The sequence below is a fragment of the Varanus komodoensis genome, unplaced genomic scaffold (genome assembly GCF_004798865.1).
Source record: "Varanus komodoensis strain SLA01 unplaced genomic scaffold, ASM479886v1 scaffold53, whole genome shotgun sequence".
NCBI lineage: Eukaryota > Metazoa > Chordata > Lepidosauria > Squamata > Varanidae > Varanus > Varanus komodoensis.
The window spans coordinates 4,778,570-4,798,369 of record NW_025336126.1 but is presented as its reverse complement, the minus strand read 5'-3'; the positions used below and the strand labels follow the sequence as shown (position 1 = coordinate 4,798,369).

Below are 19,800 nucleotides of genomic sequence, written 5' to 3'. Positions count from 1 at the left end.
CTTATTCTTGGGGACTCTCCAGACAGTGCCTTTGGCACAAAAATGGTGCAGTCCTTGCACAAGATCCGGATGTCAAGGTGGAGCTTAAGGAAATTGGATTTATTCAACACTCAGAGCATTTTTGCTGCAGCAAAAATGTGTTTCTCCTATGACCTTTGTGATTGAGAATTTGTGGGTTGTTTGTTTACTTGAATGTATTAGACAGTGTCGGTGATGTTACCAGAGATAGATACAACAGCATTTCCTGTTTCACAGATCTTTTGCTTTTCCTCTTGTTTAGCTTCTTTGTGTGTTCCATGTCTCCAGAGACAAAGTAAGGGTTTGGAAGTTAGGTAGGGGTTGGGAGAGTAGCAATGAAAGAGATGAAACTACATTTAAGATAGAACTGGGCAACTTCTTAGGGCGCTAGCATGTTCCTTCCCCAAAGGAAGGCCAAAAATCACTGAATTGCCACCAAATTTCAGCAACAAACTTCTCTGTAGCACTGCAGAGCACTGCAATGGCTATGCTTGGCTTGAAGTGGCATGCAAGCAAGATAAATTTCGCCCTTTGGCCACACTGGACTAATTTGGCTCTTTGGACACATTTTTTGCTCCAAAAGATGGGGAGGCAGCAGGTACTGTGCCAGGTGGTGGGGGCCATGTGTGGCCCTCATATTGCCCAGCCTGGATTTGGAGTGAGGAAATATTTGCAAAGCTATTCACACAAAACAGAGCTTTTCTCTGAATAGCACAGGAGGCTTCCCTAACCTTCAGGCTTAATCCCATTTCATCGGGACTGGATATAGCACTGTGAGGGAAGTGCAAGAGGATTTCGCAAGGGTAAAAATAAAATTTGCGTGAGATCTGCTTCTTAGGATGCTGCAGAAAAGCACTAAGAGATTCATCACTCAAACCATAGGATGTTATATTTGTTTGCTGCTAGGATTATGTCATTTCTACCATCCAGCCTCTATCTGCCCTTTTCCATTCTTTGGATTTTTAGCATGTGGCATTTAATGCTATTTCTCTTAACCTACTTCAGTTTAACGTGGACAAGGAAGCAGGAGACCGGCAGATCTACCACCGTTACTGCATGGAGCGTGCAGCTGTCCATTGCACACACGTTTTCACCACTGTCTCTCAAATCACAGCTGTGGAAGCTGAACACCTGTTGCAGCGAAAGCCTGGTGAGTGGCAGGATGGCCTAGTGGTCACCATTTTCATGGCAAAAGCCCACATGGTCCTGAGTTGCAGCTTCTTGACTAGCTCTTGGTTTGCTACAGCCCAATGGAAGGCTTCATGGAGTCTAATTTCTGGTGTAGAGTTTAGATTCTTAAGCATGCTTTTTAATTTATTTTCAAAGTTCTAGTCCTGATTTTTAATGTTGCTACATGATGTAAAACTTTGGGTACATTGTAAGGCGTAAGCTACAAGAATTTTGTATGGATGTACCATTACAAGGAACAAACTCAAGACATGCCTGTGCTTTTTTTTTGCAACCCAAGTCAGTTATGAACAGCAGGAATGGGCAGACTTGAAGTCTGTGGGATCTTAGAACCCCCAACGTCCATCAGCTAGAGCTTGGTGCAGAAGACATTCAGCTGGAATGAAACAACTCTGAGCCCAGGAATTTGTTTTGAATACTAGAGCCTCCGTTCGGAGGCTTCCAGCCTTGGAAATTCACAGTCCTTCCAGCCTGGCATACAACAGAGTAGCCCTTCTTCCTGTGATATCACGAGAAAGTTTGTTGTCCAGACCAGCACAATATTCTTTCTTCCACCCTGCCACATCCACTGATTCAGCATTTTATTTCTTGAAAAGTATAACTCTCCGTTCTTATTTTATTTATTTATTTGTTTGTTTAGTAAACTTCTATGCCGCCCCATTCGCCGAAGCCTTGGGGCGGCTCACAGACATAAATGAACTTCGTTAAAATAATATAAATTAACAGTATAAATTAAGTCGCCCTGGCCGAAGAATAAAATAAATAAATACTATTAACAGTTAAAATGACATTTGAATAAAAAGGTCTTTGCCTGGCGCCGAAAAACAAATGACGGCAGCGTCAGGCGGACCTCTCTGGGGAGCGCATTTCATAGATTGGGCGCCACCGCAGAGAAAGCCCTCCTCCAAGTACTGACCCTCCTAATTTCCTTCACGGAGGGTTCCCGGAGAAGGGCCTCTCCCGCAGATCTCAGGGGGAGGGCGGGCATATATGGACGTTCTTATTATAGGTTTGTATGAGACAGTAGCACTATGATTCTTGTGGGGGAAGGAGTGTATGTTTTCTATGTACCTTGTCAAGTTGAGCAGGTACAAAACCTTAAAGCAAGGGTACAGAACCTCAGGCCCCGGTTCCCACTCTGGCCCACCTGGGCTTCCCTGAGGGACCCATCCCTTTCCCCAGCCACCAATATTTGGTGACCTTCTGGCTTTTGCAAAGCTTTTCCCCATTCTAAATTATTGAAATGTCTCTCCTAAGACTGCTAGTAAGTTCAACCAGTGAGCTTTAAGCTGAACTATCTGATAAAGTGGGCCGTAGCCGTAAGAGTGTTTGACCAGGGCTCAGGAGATCTGGGTTCTAGTCTCCACTAAATTTGGAACAAAACTGCAGAATCCATCCTTCTAGCATTTGTGAGCCGTCATTCTTGGCTCAGAAAATGAGCTGAGGCTAGAGGAAGTCCACGAATGCTCACAGAATAATGGTTGTGCAACCACCAACCTCCTTCTGCTTCACATCACGTCCGGCGGCACCAAAGCTTCTGCATGTGACACAGAAAAGGGGATGCTACTTATACAGTGTGTGGGGCTCAGTTCCTGAGAAATACCATGCAAATGTTGGCTGCTTTGTCAAGAACTCAGACAAAACATGAGAATCTGGAGAGCCGAGCCCAGGAAATCCAATGGATTCCCACCTCCAAAGCAGATTTTCACACGTTTTTCACTGGGTGACTTCTGGTCTGTCTCTGACTCTCAGCCTAATCTACCTCACAGGGCTGTTGTTGTGGGGATAAGATGGAGGAGGAGAATGATGTAAGCTGCCTTGAGCCCTTTGTAGGAAAAAGGCAGGATATAAATAAATAAGCAAGCAAGCAAGCAAGCAAACAAACTGCTGGCATTTTTGATGAATGGGTGCTCTAGTCCTGCCCATGTGAAAGCTTTGAAATGGAATTCAGCCCTTGAACTGAAAGAGGTTCTAGAACCGTATTTTAAAATGACAAAATAACATTTCCTGCCTCTTTCATCTTCTCGCTGCCGTTCCACATCCAGATATTGTGACTCCCAACGGTCTGAATGTCAAGAAGTTCTCTGCCATGCATGAATTCCAGAACCTCCATGCACAGAGCAAAGCACGTATCCAGGAGTTTGTTCGAGGTCACTTCTATGGGTGAGTTCTTCTGGACATCGCACAGGACATAATCTCGCCTCGCCAGGGTCTTCCTTGTTAGTTAAAATGGCTACCTCGTGAGCTGAGCTTTGAAGGAAAGGTGGAGGCAGGAGCGAGTGGCAGCAGGTGTGGGGAGAACACAATGTTGTCAAACTTGCAAAATTTTAAAGGTGAGGAATAGGTCTTGCCCCGTTAATCCCCTTCAGTCTTATTGTTGCTGCTGTTCACATTGTTAAAGATGGAAGAGAGGAAATGGAGAGATTGTTCTTTTAGCAGAGGCAGTCTACAGCCTAAAATGAGTGAATTTGTTTTATATATTTGTTAGAACAAAGATCAGCAACTGGCGTGGCTGAAGGGTCAAATAGAGTCAGTGCATAAGAGCAGCGAAATCTCTTTTCTGGTCCTCTGTGGCTAGCCTTTGCCTTCATAGCTGAGAGCAAGAAACCAGAACAAAAGCATTGCTCTGCCTTTTAATGACTGATTTTCCTCTCTGTCCTTCAGTGTTTACATCTCAACCATTCACTCTATGATCAGTCAGTGATTCCCTTATGCGAGGTGACTAATCATAGACGCAAAAGATTCTGGGATATTATCTGAAGCATCCTCTTGGAACCCTGACGTGAAACTGCAAAGCAGCCTAAGAAATTTTGACAACCTGGAAGTGGGAATTTGATATCCATACAAAAAGGAGTAGCAATAAGTTAATGGCTTCCAAAAGCCATTCTAGACTTTGGAATATACCTCTTCAGATAGGGATATTGTCCCTGAAGGAAGGAACCATTGATTCTTTTGTTTTGTTTTCTAATTCACCCCTGGCATTTTCTTTTCTCCTTCCTTCCTCTCCTGTTCCTCGCTCACTCTTTTCCATTATCGCATTGTCAGCCTGCAGACATAGCTCTGTCTCTTTTTGTTTTTCTTGCCTTGTTTTAATAATTTGTATGGCGCCTCGTTTCCTGAAAGCACTTAATAAATAATACATCTTTGCTGGGAGGGGTTGTGCTGACTCTGGAATTTTTAAAAACTTTTTATCCTTTGAACAGAAACACATGGATAAACTACTTTGAAATAGCTGTGTCTTAAAATGGTTTTTCAGGCTGCATGTGAGCAGGAGAGGTTGGGTGAACACTCCTGTTTTAACCAGCCTTCCCCAGCCTAATACCTCCAGATTAGTTGGGCAGCTGTTCCCAGATGATGGAGTTAGTCTGGAGAGCACCAGATTGGGAAAGGCTGATATGAATAAAGGCCATATTTATGACTGTCGTTGTTCTGTAATGTTTACTTTGTGTGGCCTCTGAGAGGCTGTATTGTGTCTGAACAGGCCTGAAGCCTTTCTTTGTTACCATGAAAACCCTTTTCAGTGATATTCTGGAGGAGAGAGAGAATTTCTTTGAAAATGTTTAGATGGGGTCTGAATGCGTTAAATTCAATTTTGATAGGCTGGGGATTATAGCTAGGTAGAAAAGAGAAATGGTGATGATGATGTATAGAAATAACACTGGATGAGATTGCAAAGCAGTTGACTGCAGCTATACTTCCTAAAAGAAACGTATCTTTGAAGTAACTGATCAGTTCTTCTTTCGTTAGTGTCAACTGTCTCTGGCCAGACTTTGCTGTCCAGTAATAAAAGTGTATTATTTGGAGTGAGGCAAGACTTGGGATGGCACTGAGCTTCCCCTTCCTGCTACTCAGGAAACACAGATTCATCCCCACCTCTCCCTTTTATTCTGCTAGGCACCTGGACTTCAACCTTGACAAGACCATTTTTTTCTTCATCGCTGGACGCTATGAATACTCGAACAAAGGGGCTGACATTTTCTTGGAAGCTCTGGCCCGGCTTAACTATCTGCTGAGGGTAAATAAAGAAATGGGTGGGGTGTTCTTTGGGAGAGCAAGAAGAGGGAATTGACTGATTTAGTGTGGCCTTGCGGAGAAGGAAGTAGCTTGTGGAATCGCTAGTTCCAAATTCTGCTGTTAATTTCTGGTCTTCAGGCTTCCATGACAGCAAAAAGGGGAACCTGGCCCATGATGGCCTTTTGACAAGCCTGCTTTGGCTGGAATGATACACTTGAGGGGACACTATGAGCTTGGGGTGGAATGGGGAGCATGCATAAAGCAAAGAATAGGACCCAAACACACACTTGTGTTTAGTGCAAATGCCAAAAGCAATAAAGCTGGTGTCCAGGGACCTCTGAGCAAAAGGTCAGCCAGAAGCAACTTTCTGGATTTCCTTTCCTGTGTACATGGTGGTGGAGATGGGAGTGTGAGGCAAGAACAGGAAGAGGAGGCCCCGGCTGACGATCCATCCTCTTTTGGCTTCTCTCCTTGCAGGTGAACGGCAGCCAGACCACAGTGGTGGCGTTCTTTATAATGCCAGCCCGTACAAACAACTTCAATGTTGAGACTTTAAAAGGCCAGGCTGTCCGCAAGCAGCTCTGGTGAGTTCTCCTCATTCTTCAAGAGTCCTTGCACGTCCAAGCAGCCCCTCGCAAGAATTGCTCCCTGCAGGGATTGGGAATTTTAGCATATGTAGCATCCCCTGCTTCAAAATCCATCAGGCCTTGCTTTTTTCCCCAGGAAGTGCTGAAGTCCAGACACTACCTCCAACCTGAGACTGAATAAGCTCTCTCAGAAGAGGAAATCCAGAACCCCGGAGCTTTTCCCTTTACTTGCCTTCTTGATTGAGAACCACACATGAATCCTAGCCTCTGTTTTAATCACCTTGTTTATATCCCCTTTCTATATCTGTTTGTTTGTTTATTTAATTCCAGGGATACAGCTAATGCAGTGAAAGAGAAGTTTGGCAAGAAACTCTATGAATCGCTGCTGGTGTAAGTGGCCTCCTATGATAATTGCTGATTAATTTAGTTTTTAAATTATATTTCTATGCTGTCTTTCTGAAGCAGTCCAAGGCGACTTACAAAAATCTCAGAAAATAAAAACCATAATCAAGTGAAAGCATAATAGATCATTACGAAATGCTTGCAATAGTTAAAAAAAACAAATGGAAAAGGTGTGTCTTTATCCCACTCAGCATTCCTTAGCCTACCATGCTGCTGGCTGGGGAATACTGGGAGTTATAGGACTTCATTTTGCCTAAACATGCATAGAATCGGGACATTCAAGCTTAAAAGCAGCACCCTGAATTGAGCCCAGCCAACCCTTAGAAAAAGGGTGGTGCAGTGGGTTAAATCAGTGGGCTGGTTGATCAAAAGGTCGACAGTTTGAATCCGCAGATGGGGTGAGCTCCCCTACTCTGTCCCAGCTCCTGTCAACCTTACAAATCAAGTAGAGAAAAAGGTACCACTTTGGTGGGCAGGTAACAGCGTTCTGCGCACCTCGGTGTTTAGTCATGCCGGCCACATGGCCACAGAGTCTGTCTGCGGACAAACGCTGGCTCCCTCGGCCAGGAAACGGAGATGAGCACCGCCCCCAAGAGTCAGGCATGACTGGACATTAATGTCATGGGGAAAGCTTTACCTTCAGCCCTTAGAAATGAGTTGGCCAAAAAAGGTGTCAAAAGAACCCTTGGGAAAGCGTTGCTATTATCCTTTGCCTATAGCAAATGGGATCTTAAGGTTTTTACCTTCTGCATTGGAGAAATCTATATTATATGACATGGTAAGTGGAAGCAGAAGCCACTCAAATGGTGTCTGTCTATATCCCCATCCAACCCTGCCTGCCTTCCCCTTTTACCTCAGGGGGAATCTTCCTGACATGAACAAAATGCTGGATAAAGAGGATTTCACAATGATGAAGAGAGCCATCTTTGCCACCCAGGTATTAGGATGCCCTTGGAAGCAGGGAAAGAGGTCTAAGGAAATCAAACCAGGGTGTGTGTGAGTCTGAGGGGTGAGAACTGGGATGGAGTGGAAGGAAGTGTTGCCAGAACAGCGGATCGTAGGAGCTCTGAATGTTTCTAGGAGGCTTCAGGTTAAAGAGATTGACTTGTAGCTGGAATGTTACCCGAACAGGACAGCTTTGGGATCAGTATTCCTGAATACCCTGTGATAAAAACCAGGATGCCTGTCTTCTCTAAAAGGCTAGTTCTTACTGAGGTGATAAACCTGTCTTTGGTTTGTAACCACTTTAGACCATAGGTGGAGGCTCATAGGATTGAATGTTCATTAGGCACATATAAATAATTTCCACTGTTGATGTATATTAGAGAGCAGAACCTCAGGTCTGGGGGTCATATCCAGCCTGATTCTGGGTTCCAAGAAGCTATGCCACTTTCCCCCAACGACTGATGGTGTAATTATTTTGTGGTTTTTGTGCAGTTCCCCCCCCCCCCCCCCCCCCATTCTAAAAGCATTGAAATGCTTCTCCTAAGGCTTTGTTACTGGCCGTACAAGCACTGAGCTACAATCCACTGCCTTTTTTTTGGTCTTCAGTGTATCACCCCCAAGACAATACGGCCTCCAGGAGCTTCTCCAAAACTGAATTTGTCCCTCAAGTTGAAAGTGCTTCCCAGCCCCATCTTTTACACACAGGGATGGAGCAATCCAAACAACAATAATGGGAGCTATTACTACAGAGAAGCTGGAATCCCTGGCTGCCAAGTCCTTTATGGGCTTATTTCTGTGTATCCTTTTATCATAGGGGTAGCGAGCCTCAGACCTGGAGGCCAAATCTTGTTTTTCTCCAGATGACCAAACTCCATTCTCCTGGCCCTCACTTCCCAACCTTCACCAATTATTTGGTGGGTTCCCAGCCACTGTGTAGTTTTTTTAACCAATTTTAAAAGGTTGAAATGCTGGTTCCTCAGGGTTAGTTACTGGCAGTAGGCTCTCTCTGCTGGTAATTTTTGCATTTCTGGTCCCCATCCCCTTTTTCCAGCCTCTCCCACCACTGGTATGCACCCCCAGATAATTCTCTAAATTTGAATTTGACCCTTGGAATGAAAGATGTTCAACACGCCTGATGCATATGAATTTCCTTTATATTTAGGGTTTTGGGAATGGAGGGAAGGGGTGGGGGGAGCATTGAGCAGAAATGTTGAGCCTCTACCTGCCTGAAGCCAAACTCCATTTTGGAGATCTCTCAGAGGGTGTGTTCCAGTGGTGGGTGGAACCAAAGGCAAAAGAGGTGGAGCCAAATATACCAGCATATTTTAGTGTAAAGCTCGTAGTGCCAGTCACTAAGCTTTAGAAGAAACAAGCTTTAGAAGAAACATTCCCGCATTTTAGAATAGGGGGAAAGCTCGCAAAAGCCAGCAAACCAGCAAATGATGAGCAGTCAGGAAATGGGATGCAGCCAAGGGGAGGTGCATGGCCATCTGGGGAACCTGTCAGGGCTAAATGGGGGCTTTAGGGGTGTCAGGGTTGGCCACTAAATATGTGGCTTTGTACCACAACATAGAAACTATATTCCTCAGCAGTCACGAGGACTATATCCTTACTACTTTCCATCTTTTTGGTTGTAAACAATGCCTGTTAACGCGTATCTCTTCTTTCCTCTCCAATCAGCGGCATTCATTCCCCCCAGTCTGCACTCACAACATGCTGGATGATTCCACTGACCCGATCCTCAACACCATCCGGCGCATTGGCCTCTTCAACAGCAGCGCAGACCGTGTCAAGGTGAGTGGCAGGAGGTCAGCCAGCCTGACTGGAACAAGAGAGCAGTGGGAAGCCAGGGCTGAGGCCTTAATGCTGTGAGCTTAAGCTAGGATTACTCAAGGAGTAAACCTAGCTGTGCTGCCATGAGGAACATAATAAAAAACCAGTGGATGAGTTTCTGCACTCATAAGGAATGCTTAAAGTGATCCTTCAAAGTCCACTTTGCTGGAGGACAAAGGATTTCCTTTGTTTTACTTTTCAGAGTTATCACTGAGTCTATTTTCATCTATCCCACATAGTGATTAGGTTCAGACAACATGATAAACCTCTCAGGAGTTGAGTATGGGATGAGCACAGCTTTTCATGTTGTCCAAGCCCAACTGCTTCAACAAACCATGCTGAATAAACCACAGTACCAAACCCAAAAATAAACCATGGGTTTTCTTTGTGGGTTGTTCTCAGCCATTAAGACATGGCTTGTTAAGTGCAGCAAAATGGTAATGCACCTTTCAGCAACCCGCATTCCATGCTTGATTGTGTGTTGTCTGAACCCACTCATTGCATTGTTCAGGGATGTTAAACTTCTTTCACATCAAGGTTCAAATTCTTTTTTTTGAAAATGCTCTCAGAGGCCACATTCTAGGGTGCATGGACTGGACTGAAGGCAAAAGAAGCAAAGCTGAAATGCAGAAATTTTTCAGCATAACTCTCTTGCTGCAAATAACTGAACCTTAAGAGAGGTGTTTCAGTCTTTTAGGATGGGAAGAAAGTACACAGAAGCCAGAAAACCATCAAACTATTTGTGGTGGAGCAAGATGCAGCAGCAGAACAACAGGCTCTTGGGCTCTTGTTCACTGTCTCTCTCTTCCTTTGCAGGTTATCTTCCACCCAGAATTTCTGTCTTCTACTAGTCCACTCCTTCCTGTTGATTATGAGGAATTCGTTAGAGGCTGCCATTTGGGGGTGTTCCCTTCTTATTATGAGCCATGGGGCTACACACCAGGTAGGCTTGTTTGGGGACAGTGAAAATGGCAAAAATACTGGGGGAAAATCCTGACAGTTCTTTGATTGGGCTTGAGCACTGCGTTCCAGAAATGGAATACAAGCGGATAACCTTGTTTTGGCACAGTTTGACTCACTCAGTCCCATTCTATTGTGCAAGTTACCATGAGCCGCGTTCTGCTGTGGAGTAAAGTGTTCCTGGAGGGATCTGACTTTACCATCCTTAGTTTTGTTTAATGTTACCTGTGGGAAGAAGCACACCAGAGCTGAATGGCCGGGGAGGGGCGGGTGGTTAAGTTTTGAGGGATGCTGCAGGTCCCAGGGCGTTTAACCCTCATCCTCTCAGGTGAACTCTCTCTTGTTCTCCAGCTGAATGCACCGTCATGGGGATCCCGAGCATCTCCACTAACCTCTCTGGCTTTGGCTGCTTTATGGAGGAACACATAGCAGATCCATCTGCCTATGGTTTGTATTAGGAGCTGGGAACTGAAAATGTTGGGTACACCAGAAAAGAGAGGCTCGTGCCATGATCCATGGGCCAGGCTGAATCCAGAGAGAAGCCTGCATGCAAAGGCTTTCCTTACCTACCAATTTATGTGGTCCCCTTCTGCTATACTGACATTTTGGAAAGAATGGGAATCAGATTTCATTTGGAAAGGAGGGGAATCAGATTTTATTGCTCCCATATTGGCTATCTTGGCAAGGAAGCTATCTCAGATAATCCCCCCCTCCGGCACCCCCTGTTCTTTTCTCTGCCACAATATGGGTTGCTTGTTAAATTTTTATTCTGGCCTTCCTCTGAGAAACTATGTGAAAGATATATAACCTAACATTCCAGCTGTATCTGAGATAACCCGCAGGCTAGACTTCCCTGGACTTTTTGCCACTTGGATCTTTACAGAATAGCTTGGCAGGGAGTGTGGGGTACACCAATTTAGAAGGCTGAGAGAAAGCTAGGAAAGGCACATGGGTTAAAGGCCTCACCACCACCACAAGCATTTAGATAATTCCTGATGGGGAAGAGGTTGAGAGGGTCAGGCACAGTATGGGAGGGACTGTCTTGCTGCCTCAAGGTCCATATTGCACACAGCCATTCAGCCAGTCTTGTTTGACTGCTACATCAGTGGGCTTGAGGCAGCTTGGATTTAATGCAAAGCGGAGATTTACTGATGTTGTGGGAAAAGACTTTGAGCCTGAATTGTTTTAGTATCTTTAGAAAAGAAGAGGATCTGGCAGACCTCCTTGAGGGAAGGGATGTGAGAGTCTAGAGATCTGGACCAGGTGTGGCCAGAGGTCAGACTTGTGGGAGCTACTTTTTTTTAATGAAACCCTGAGTTCCATGGACTTCGACAACTATTGTCATCATTAAACAGTTGGGAGTAAAAAATCCTTGCTAGTTTGCTGTTTATTGTCCTGAGATTTAGTGGCACATTCTGATGGACCTTCTGTACATCCTTGCTTTGGACAGGAAGTCGGGACCTTGCTAAATAGTGCAACGTATGTAGGAAATCAAGCACCTTCGCTTATTGCAACAATTCACCCATGAGTGGAATTCCCCCTTTGTAGGATTCCAGCAGTGTTAGTTTAGTCATAAATTGAATGCTACCATTTTTTGCGCAAACAAGTGCCAAGCAAAGATACGAGCACCTGCATCGAAGTGACAGGAGTGTGTGGGGCAGAAAAGCAGCATTTCCTACTTAGATCATGTTCCAGCATGCCAAACCGCCATTCATTTGGGAAGTTTATTTACAATATCTATCTATCTATCTATCTATCTATCTATCTATCTATCTATCTATCTATTTATCAGACTTTTATCCCGCCCCATTAGCCATTGGGTGGGTTCAAATAAGTGCTTCTGTTTAGCCCAACTCTCTCCAACCTGCTGACCTCTGTGTGTTTTGGACCATAGCATTCACAGTCCCTGACCCCACTCCCTTTGCTGGCACAGGCTGATAGGAACTGTAGTCTCAAACATCTAGAAGGCAGCAGGTTAGGGAAAGATACTGTAGATAATACTGAACCAAACGTTGCATGAAAATGCCGTGGCTCTTATTTCGATCTCTCTGGTTCTGCCAGGCATCTACATCCTTGACCGGCGTTTCCGGGGCTTGGACGAGTCATGTACGCAGCTGACCTCTTTCCTCTACAGCTTCTGCCAGCAGACACGGCGGCAGCGTATCATCCAGCGGAACCGCACAGAGAGGCTTTCTGACCTCTTGGATTGGAAGTATCTGGGCAGGGTGAGCTTCCTCTGTAAGGGGAGGGTAAACCATTCTTCCATCTCACAGAGAATGTTCCTTCTTGCCTGGTCATCTCTGTCTCTTTCTCCTCTTAAAGCTCATATCACGCAGTTCACTTATTTGCCCTCAGAAGGTGCTCAGTTCAGATGTTTACTGTGCCTTTGCATCCCAAATGGCTCTTTTAAGCTTAACAACTCTTTTAAGTTAGGGCAGAGGTTGGCAACTTGTGGCCTTCCAGTTAGACCTCCCATGATCTTCATTGTTGGCTGTGCCAGTTACGATTGATAGGAGTTGTAGGTCAGAACATCTGGAAGACCACAAGTTACTCACTGCTTGCTTAGGGTTAAGCAGCCTGGGACCATCCTGATGGTTTAGTTTACAGTTCCCATAATCCCTGACTGTTGGCCATGCTGGCTGAAGCTTGTGGGAGTAATAGTCCAAAATATCTGATGAATACATGTGGATACCTATCTGAGCATCTTCTGTGCTGTTTTCAGGAAGCAGAAGTGCAGTGATAACAGGCCAGGGTTTTAAGACTAACTTACCCTAACATTGTTATCATTTGACTGGATTTGTACCCAGCTTTATTGCCAAGCAAACTGTCATTCAAAATGGCAGAATCATAAATGAAATTTGATTAAAACAATAATAAAACACATGAATGTATGATTTAAAGCACAACCATAACTGCATTTTCAGTCCGATTGAACAATTCAGGGGAACGGGGGAAGCATTTGAGTGTAAAAAGTTTTATTTACACTTAGTGAGGTAGTCAAGGGTAATTTTTCCCTCCCTCCCAAAAGGTAAGGTGTGTGCAGTGTAATGTCAGGTATTCTTAGGCAGAATACAGAACACAGACACCGACACAAAATACAAAACGGTAATCTTTACTAAGTAAGTCACCGTACAAACATTCTGGGTTACAATACTAGGTCAGTCCTTTTGTCCTAGTCTGTGCATGAGCCTTGCCGTGCAACACAAAGCAAATGCAAACACACATCAGCACATACCGTATTCCAAGTGTTTCTGGCAGCCCTGTTGCTTGCTTGGGAGCTCTTTGGAACTGGAGGCTGTAATTGCCTCAGGAGGGATGTTCCTGGAATGCTTCCAACCCACATTTTCACAACCCACTACCTGCTCTAGCAAGCAGCATGCACTCAACGGTGACTCAGTGGCACGCCTTTTAAATGAAAGGCAAGGGCAAAAAGGTTAGTAAGTCAGCTTTCCTGAATCTGTGCCTTCCAGTTGTGTTGGCCACAATTTCATAATCCTTCAGCCACCATAGCTCCAGCCACCAGAGTGAGGAAGGCTGCTGATAAGTATCAAACACCCATCCGTCAAAACATTTTTAAGGATTTCAAGCACACACTGAAAACCCCTGATATTTTCCTTCCTCATGTTTATAGCTGACATAGGACTGGCAGGGAAGAGAGAATGTAGTCCAGCCCCGTGTTATAAATTAAGCCCTTGCAACGAAAAAGCTTTATACGGCTTTCAAGGCATGTGCTTCTAAGGCAGATGCAGGCAGCTCATGTCCCTGAAGATACTTTGGCCTATGATTCCCACGATGCTCCACCTTTGGCTTTGCTGGCTAGGGATTATGAGAATTGTGGGCTAAAACATCTGGAGTGCCGCAACAGGTTGCTGACCCTGTTCTTACAGCATTTCTCCCCCGGTGGCAGAAAACTTGCGTCTGGGTATCACTTCCAACTGTCACGGAGCGGGGCTCACATGCCTGAATGTTTCCAGCCCTACCAGGAGATGCTGTAAATCAGACCTGGGACCTAGGCTAAGGCATGCTCATGCTCCGTACTGGGATACATTTTTGTACAGGGAAAGATGCAAATGTGAGTTGCAGGCTGGAGATCTGGTGCAGGCCCAGATGGGACTTTACATTTATTTATCAATTTGTTCATACATATACAAATGTATAGCCTGTCTCTCCAGTGCTTTCACGCTACTCAGTCCAACTACCAACAATTGAAACCAACCATAAAATAGGATTTAAAAAATTAATAATGGTAAACCACCTGAGAGCCTGTGGGCTATGGGGTGATATATGAATGTAATAAATAAGTAAATATCAAATAATGTGTGTATATTCTCACAGTGTTGCTCACTCACACACTTTATAATAAAAACAGAGATCAGTGCTGAAGATAAAGCCATCAGAGAAATCTGTCTGTTCGAGCCAATGGCTGCCTAAAATAGAGTGGAGCACCATAAAACAGAAAGCCATCCAGACTTCCTGGGTTGTTCCACGATGTTCGTATGGAACTTTCTCTCGTCCCTGTCAGTAGGACTTCCCTGTTGTATCTTCAGCCCTGGGGAGGCTGTTAGGGTGTTGCCATCTCAGTGGCAGAACTGGGCCCACGAAATGATGGTTCTGCATACAAGGGAATCTGTGTGTGTGTGTGTGTTTCGGTAAGCTACTGGGCTTCAATGGAGTGTGGAGAAAAGTGAATGCCACGTGGGTGTAATAAGGGTGCCTTGTTCTCATGCCCGTTTTCTGCTTCCTTCTGCCGTCCCCTCTTTTCTTGGCAGTATTACATGTATGCCCGGCATATGGCTCTAGCAAAGGCATTCCCTGACAACTTCACCTATGAGCCGCGTGAACCAACGGCTGTGAGTATGGCACTGTGTGCGAGGGGAGGGGATTATAAGTCTTCATGTACGATTAGGCCTCCCTTGCCCAAAAATGATGGTGATGCCCTCAGTGTGTGCAGTGCTTGAGGATGCAGAAAGACAGGTCCCAGCCCTCAGGAGCTGGCTTCTAAAATCTGACATTTGGAGTGTAAACAGGAACAATGGGGATACATACCAGTTACTCAAACTCCAGCCTTGTATCAGCACTGTGGGCAGATTTCAGACTTGAAGAATCTATTTTGTTTTCATGGAGCTTTGAGATCTGCTAACCCCAAGATTCATCAGCTAAGACCAGGGTGCCTCCAAGAACACTCTGACCTTATGAATGTGGTACCATTGTACCAAGGGAGCATACATGACTCTTTCAACTCAAGGGCTGGATTCTGGTTTGGAGACGAGGAGTGGGCTGGGGAACAAGAAAGTGGCTATCTGGAGACCCTAGCTAGGCTGATTTGGCCCACAGGCTGAGCTTCAGCACCCCTAGACCAAGCGGTTGTGCTAAGAGTTTCTCAGGAAAAGTGGCTTCTAAGAGAGATTTGAAGCAAGAGACATGCAGGGATTCTGTGTAGCAGTACCAGGGAGCGAGCAAGCAAGACAGGACAGAGCTGTTTGATTCGCACTTTTCCTTCTCATGCCATTATTTTTCCTTTCCCTTGCTCCCTGTAGGCCCAGGGCTTCCGCTACCCACGCCCAGCCTCGGTGCCTCCGTCTCCCTCCATTTCCCGTCACTCTAGCCCACACCATAGTGAGACGGAAGAGGATGACGAGCGGTATGATGAGGAAGAAGAGGCAGAAAAGGACCGGCAGAACATCAAGCCCCCAGCCATGATGGGCCCTGTCCCCGAGTGGCGCAAGCGCTCCAAGAAGGGCTCAAGTGAAGCCAGCACCTCCTCCAATGCCAGCACCCCGACCATCCCCAGCAGCCCGAGTGACCTCAGTAGCCCCACCAACTCTCTGATCGAAGAGAAGAATTAGTCCCGTCAAACGCTGAGCCAGCTCGCACTCCCGCTCTTTCCCACACCTCCCCTGCCCCACGGCCTCAGTTACGTCAGCTGTGCCCCGTTGCTGGTTTCTGGTCCTAGAGTGGTCTCTAGTGTCCTAGAGTGTAGGTTCTACAGCCGAGGAGGGGTTCCAGGCTGGTGTGTTTTTAAACATTTGCTCCCTTAAGTTTATCTGCTCTGGAGGGCACCTGGGAAGATCCTCACCTACGCACACATTTTGGAATGGGTCAGAAGGCTGCCCTTTGGCGCATTCTAGAATGTGAGGTGCGTCTTTATGTTCACTTGGGCGTCCACTGTCAGGCGGTGCCTCTCCCCCTGCCCGGCTCTCCTTCAGGTACAGCCTAGAGGCCCATGTGCTGCCGTCCTTTTGGGAGGAAGGATCTGAATGTGTACAAGAGCACTGCTGTGTAAAGTGGGGGGGGGGGGGGGGGCGAGAAAATGGGAGGGTTTCTTGAGAGTGACATAGAGTGATCTTCATGGTTCTTGATGCTGCTGGCTGAAACTGTGGCTGGGTAAGTCTGTGGTCTAGAAACAGAGCTACACTCCCCCACCGCAGTCAGGTATCACTGACTCCAAAATGATTGAGCCTTTTTAAAGAATGTTCATAGGACAAGGTTTTGAAAACCAGAATAGAGTTCTTGATCCTTTTTTTTATATATAACACTAGGTTGTTGATGTAAGGGTTGGATCATGCGAATGCTTGTTCCAGAGCATTCCTCAGCGAGGTTATATTACGCTCTGGTATTCCAGGGAAGCCCAGTGCTTGTGCGGGGCCAGAAACTTCTGTTAAAAAGTGCGTGCCTGCTCTGCTCTGCTCTAAATGGGATGCTGCCACGCATCTTGAATAAGTCAGCACATTCTTGTCTCGCTTCTTCTGGACTGTTTTTATTGATGGAGTTGGTGAAATCATTCAAAGGGGAAGGGCTCTAGAATGAGAAACTGCAAGAAGAGACTAACATTTTGGATGTGTGTCCCTTTGGAAATATGCACAGCTGAAGGAAGGTCTTGCAATTAGAGGAGCGGTCCGCTTGTTCAATGGCACGTCCACCTGGGAATATTAAGAGGTTTTTCATGGTTGCTTTGGAACCTTTTAAGGCAAGCATTGCAGTTTAAAGTCAACGGTTAAAGGAAGTATAGTGTTGTTCTTGACATGGTCAAGAAGTCCTTGGTCTTGGTCCTCCTTTCCCAACCTGGTGCCCACTTGTGTTGTGTTCTACTTGTGTTGGACTAGAATTCCCATTATCCCTAGCCAGCATTGCTGCCAGGGAATTTAGCATTTGAACAAAACCCTATTTTTTCATAAAGTGATAATGGGGGAGCTGAATAAGTGTGGAGCTGAAAGAAACCTAGAACTGTGTGAATCACCAAGTAGTTCCACCAGAGGAATAGGAGAACCAAGAGAGGACTCCATGGATGGCTTTTTCTGGAGTGATACTTGTAGGCTGATAACTGTGCTCATCCCAATGGATACTTGAGAGCATTCTGGTACCATTCAAAGTGCAATATTATTCGTCTGTAATTTTTTTAAGTGCCATGGTGAATTTAATGAGGAAGGACCACTGCTTGTTTAAAACCGATGGAACAAGCCAGAGGAGAGTCGTCTTGCTTCAAGAATGGAAAGCTACAGGCACCCATTCTATAAGCTGGTCTTCCTCAACCCAGCACCTTCCAAATGTATTGAGTTAAAACTCCCACCATTTCCACTGTGCAGAACTGGAAGGCAGCAGCTTGGGGGAGGCTTACGGAGGCCAGGCATGAGGAAGAAGGCAGATCTCAAGATGTTTCGGACTTCAGTTCCCATCCTTCTAAAAACTTCTGGAGATCAATCTTCTGTTCATGCCTCCTACAGTTGAGAATGTATACAATATCTGGGGTGCTTCCTTGATTTCTCTTGCAGGAAGGTAAGCAGTTCTGAATTACGGGTGTTCCTAAGAGCATATCTGAACATTGTGCATTAAAATGTGCCAAAACCTGTCATGCATTTTTCTAGTGGTACACAGCACTCGGAGTAAAAGACAAGCTGCTAGGATGCAGTCCCTTCAAGCCCTTAATGCTTCTTGTTCAAATGGCTGTGCCAACCTCGCACCCCTCAGATGGCCATGAGTGGATGGAAATTATGGGAATTGCAATCCAACACATCTGGAGGGCACCAGGTTGGAGAAGCCTGGACTGTGCTGCCTAAATGTGGGCTCCTTGCAGCCCTCGTCTTAGGAGTCCTGGATCACCTGCCATGATCGTTGAAATCAACGTATGCCAGAATGTTCTGGACTGCTGTGATGCCACCTCGTCATGAAGAGTTGTGATGCGCTTGTGGAGGTGTAGGACAGTCTGAACAAATGGCCCCTCTTGCACAGGCAAGCAGAGGGAAGGCCACTGAAAGATGCATGGCCTACTGTAAGTGATCCATCGAAATTCTGTCTAGTACAAGAGAGGAAGCTACTTCAAGAGTGGAGCAAATGCCAGCACGCAAAGAGACCGCTCAGTTCTGCATCTTTTCCCAAACTCTTGGTATCAGCAGCAAGGAAAATCACTTTTAAAAAGACTTTTTGTGTGGCCTAGGCTATTCCTTCTCATGATGCCTCCTGTTTGCTTGACTCATGAACCACATCTTCTCCCTATCTCCCCTGCTCTCGGTTCTCTTACTCGGTCATTTATGAAGGAATCTTCTTGGTTTAAGGCTTCATGAGGCAATGACCCTGTTTTCCTCCCCCACTGGTACTCCTGTCTTGTAGAATTTATGGCTGTTGAAAAATGCTTGAGATCTTTAGCATCTCTCTTCCTCATCTCCCATTCTGGTGTGAAAAAAGTCCAAACTATGACAAACAAAAGTTTGTGTGTGAGACAATCAATTCAATTATTTATGAATAAATTTTGCTTTGAAGAAACTATTCTCCTGTATCTTCTAGAAGACACTCCATGACATTTGGGTTGGCGTCTGAACAGGCAGGGTCCACTCCAAGCAATCCTCTGCAGAAGCCGACCTTTCTCTGCTCATAAACATAAGGGATGGCAAACTCTCTGGTGAGGAACTCAAGGAGTTCAAGCACTTACTTCTGAGGAGACGTGTGTGTGTACACACACACACACCTCTCAGTCTGTCTCAGAAACAAAGATGGATGAGCTATCCAACAAGGAGACTGAAGAATCTCACCACACTTTTTTTCTGTAGAGCTTTATATACATCCCCCCCTTAAAAAAGAGAAAGGACAGCAAAATGACGGAAAGTTGCCTCTTAGCTGTGTTTCCAAAGACAAAGGCAGAATAAACTGTTGACTCCTTAAAATCGCCATCACTTTTAAATAAGCATTCCTCATGATACTGAGAAATTCAAGGGTTTTCCTGTTAAATAGTCTGGTAGCTACATTCCGATTTCACAGCTGTGAATAGAACACAGCTTTATTAATTTTTTTTAAATCATGTCCTTGGCCTAAGGAATTGCTGGAATTTTCCACCAGCCAGAGCCTCGTTCTCTGTAAGGTTTAGACAAGTGAGCCAAGCCTGTGATGGTAGATAAAAGATTAATGTACCTGCATCCTGGTGGCAGAACATGAACAACTCTTTTGGCGGATACTCATTTCGGAAATGTTTGAAAATTTTTAACAAGATAAGCAGCATAATTCTGATTATATTTCTTAGATGCAAAAAGAGGCTTTCTAACAGAATTACAATATCCCGTCTGTTTGGAGGAAGCTTCAAAAGTTCCAGTTTGTCAGGGGATTTATTCATAGGCAGCTGGGTAATTTTAAGGTTTTCAAGAGGATTCTTGTGAAAGTGCACTGGGGGTTGATACAGTGCTTTTTTTTGTAAAAAGTGCCAGAACTCACATCTTGTTAATCTTTTATTTAGGGTTTTTTTAGAGTAATCTTTTATTAGGGCCGGTGGTTGAGAAGTAATTAGTAATTTTTTTCATTTTTAAATTTGGGGTCACACTTTTACACTAAAAATTAAAGATTTTCAATTCACCAACTTTTTTAAAGAAAT

The 19,800-nt window shown here is 45.2% G+C and overlaps 1 protein-coding gene across 2 annotated transcripts in view; it reads left to right on the top strand.

Moving 5' to 3' along the window:
* GYS1 (glycogen synthase 1) overlaps positions 1–18,707 on the top strand; it is a 30,841-nt gene extending 12,134 nt beyond the window's left edge. For both annotated transcript variants that reach the window (XM_044448117.1, XM_044448118.1), the window contains 12 exons: positions 1,024–1,168; positions 3,252–3,369; positions 5,101–5,221; positions 5,698–5,804; positions 6,138–6,197; positions 7,068–7,146; positions 8,835–8,948; positions 9,804–9,930; positions 10,299–10,394; positions 12,009–12,172; positions 14,717–14,797; positions 15,485–18,707. In XM_044448117.1, the coding sequence (XP_044304052.1) occupies positions 1,024–1,168; positions 3,252–3,369; positions 5,101–5,221; positions 5,698–5,804; positions 6,138–6,197; positions 7,068–7,146; positions 8,835–8,948; positions 9,804–9,930; positions 10,299–10,394; positions 12,009–12,172; positions 14,717–14,797; positions 15,485–15,793 (1,521 nt within the window). In that variant the 3' untranslated portion in view covers positions 15,794–18,707. The remainder of the gene's footprint in view (positions 1–1,023; positions 1,169–3,251; positions 3,370–5,100; positions 5,222–5,697; positions 5,805–6,137; positions 6,198–7,067; positions 7,147–8,834; positions 8,949–9,803; positions 9,931–10,298; positions 10,395–12,008; positions 12,173–14,716; positions 14,798–15,484) is intronic.
* The last annotated feature ends 1,093 nt before the right edge of the window (positions 18,708–19,800 follow it).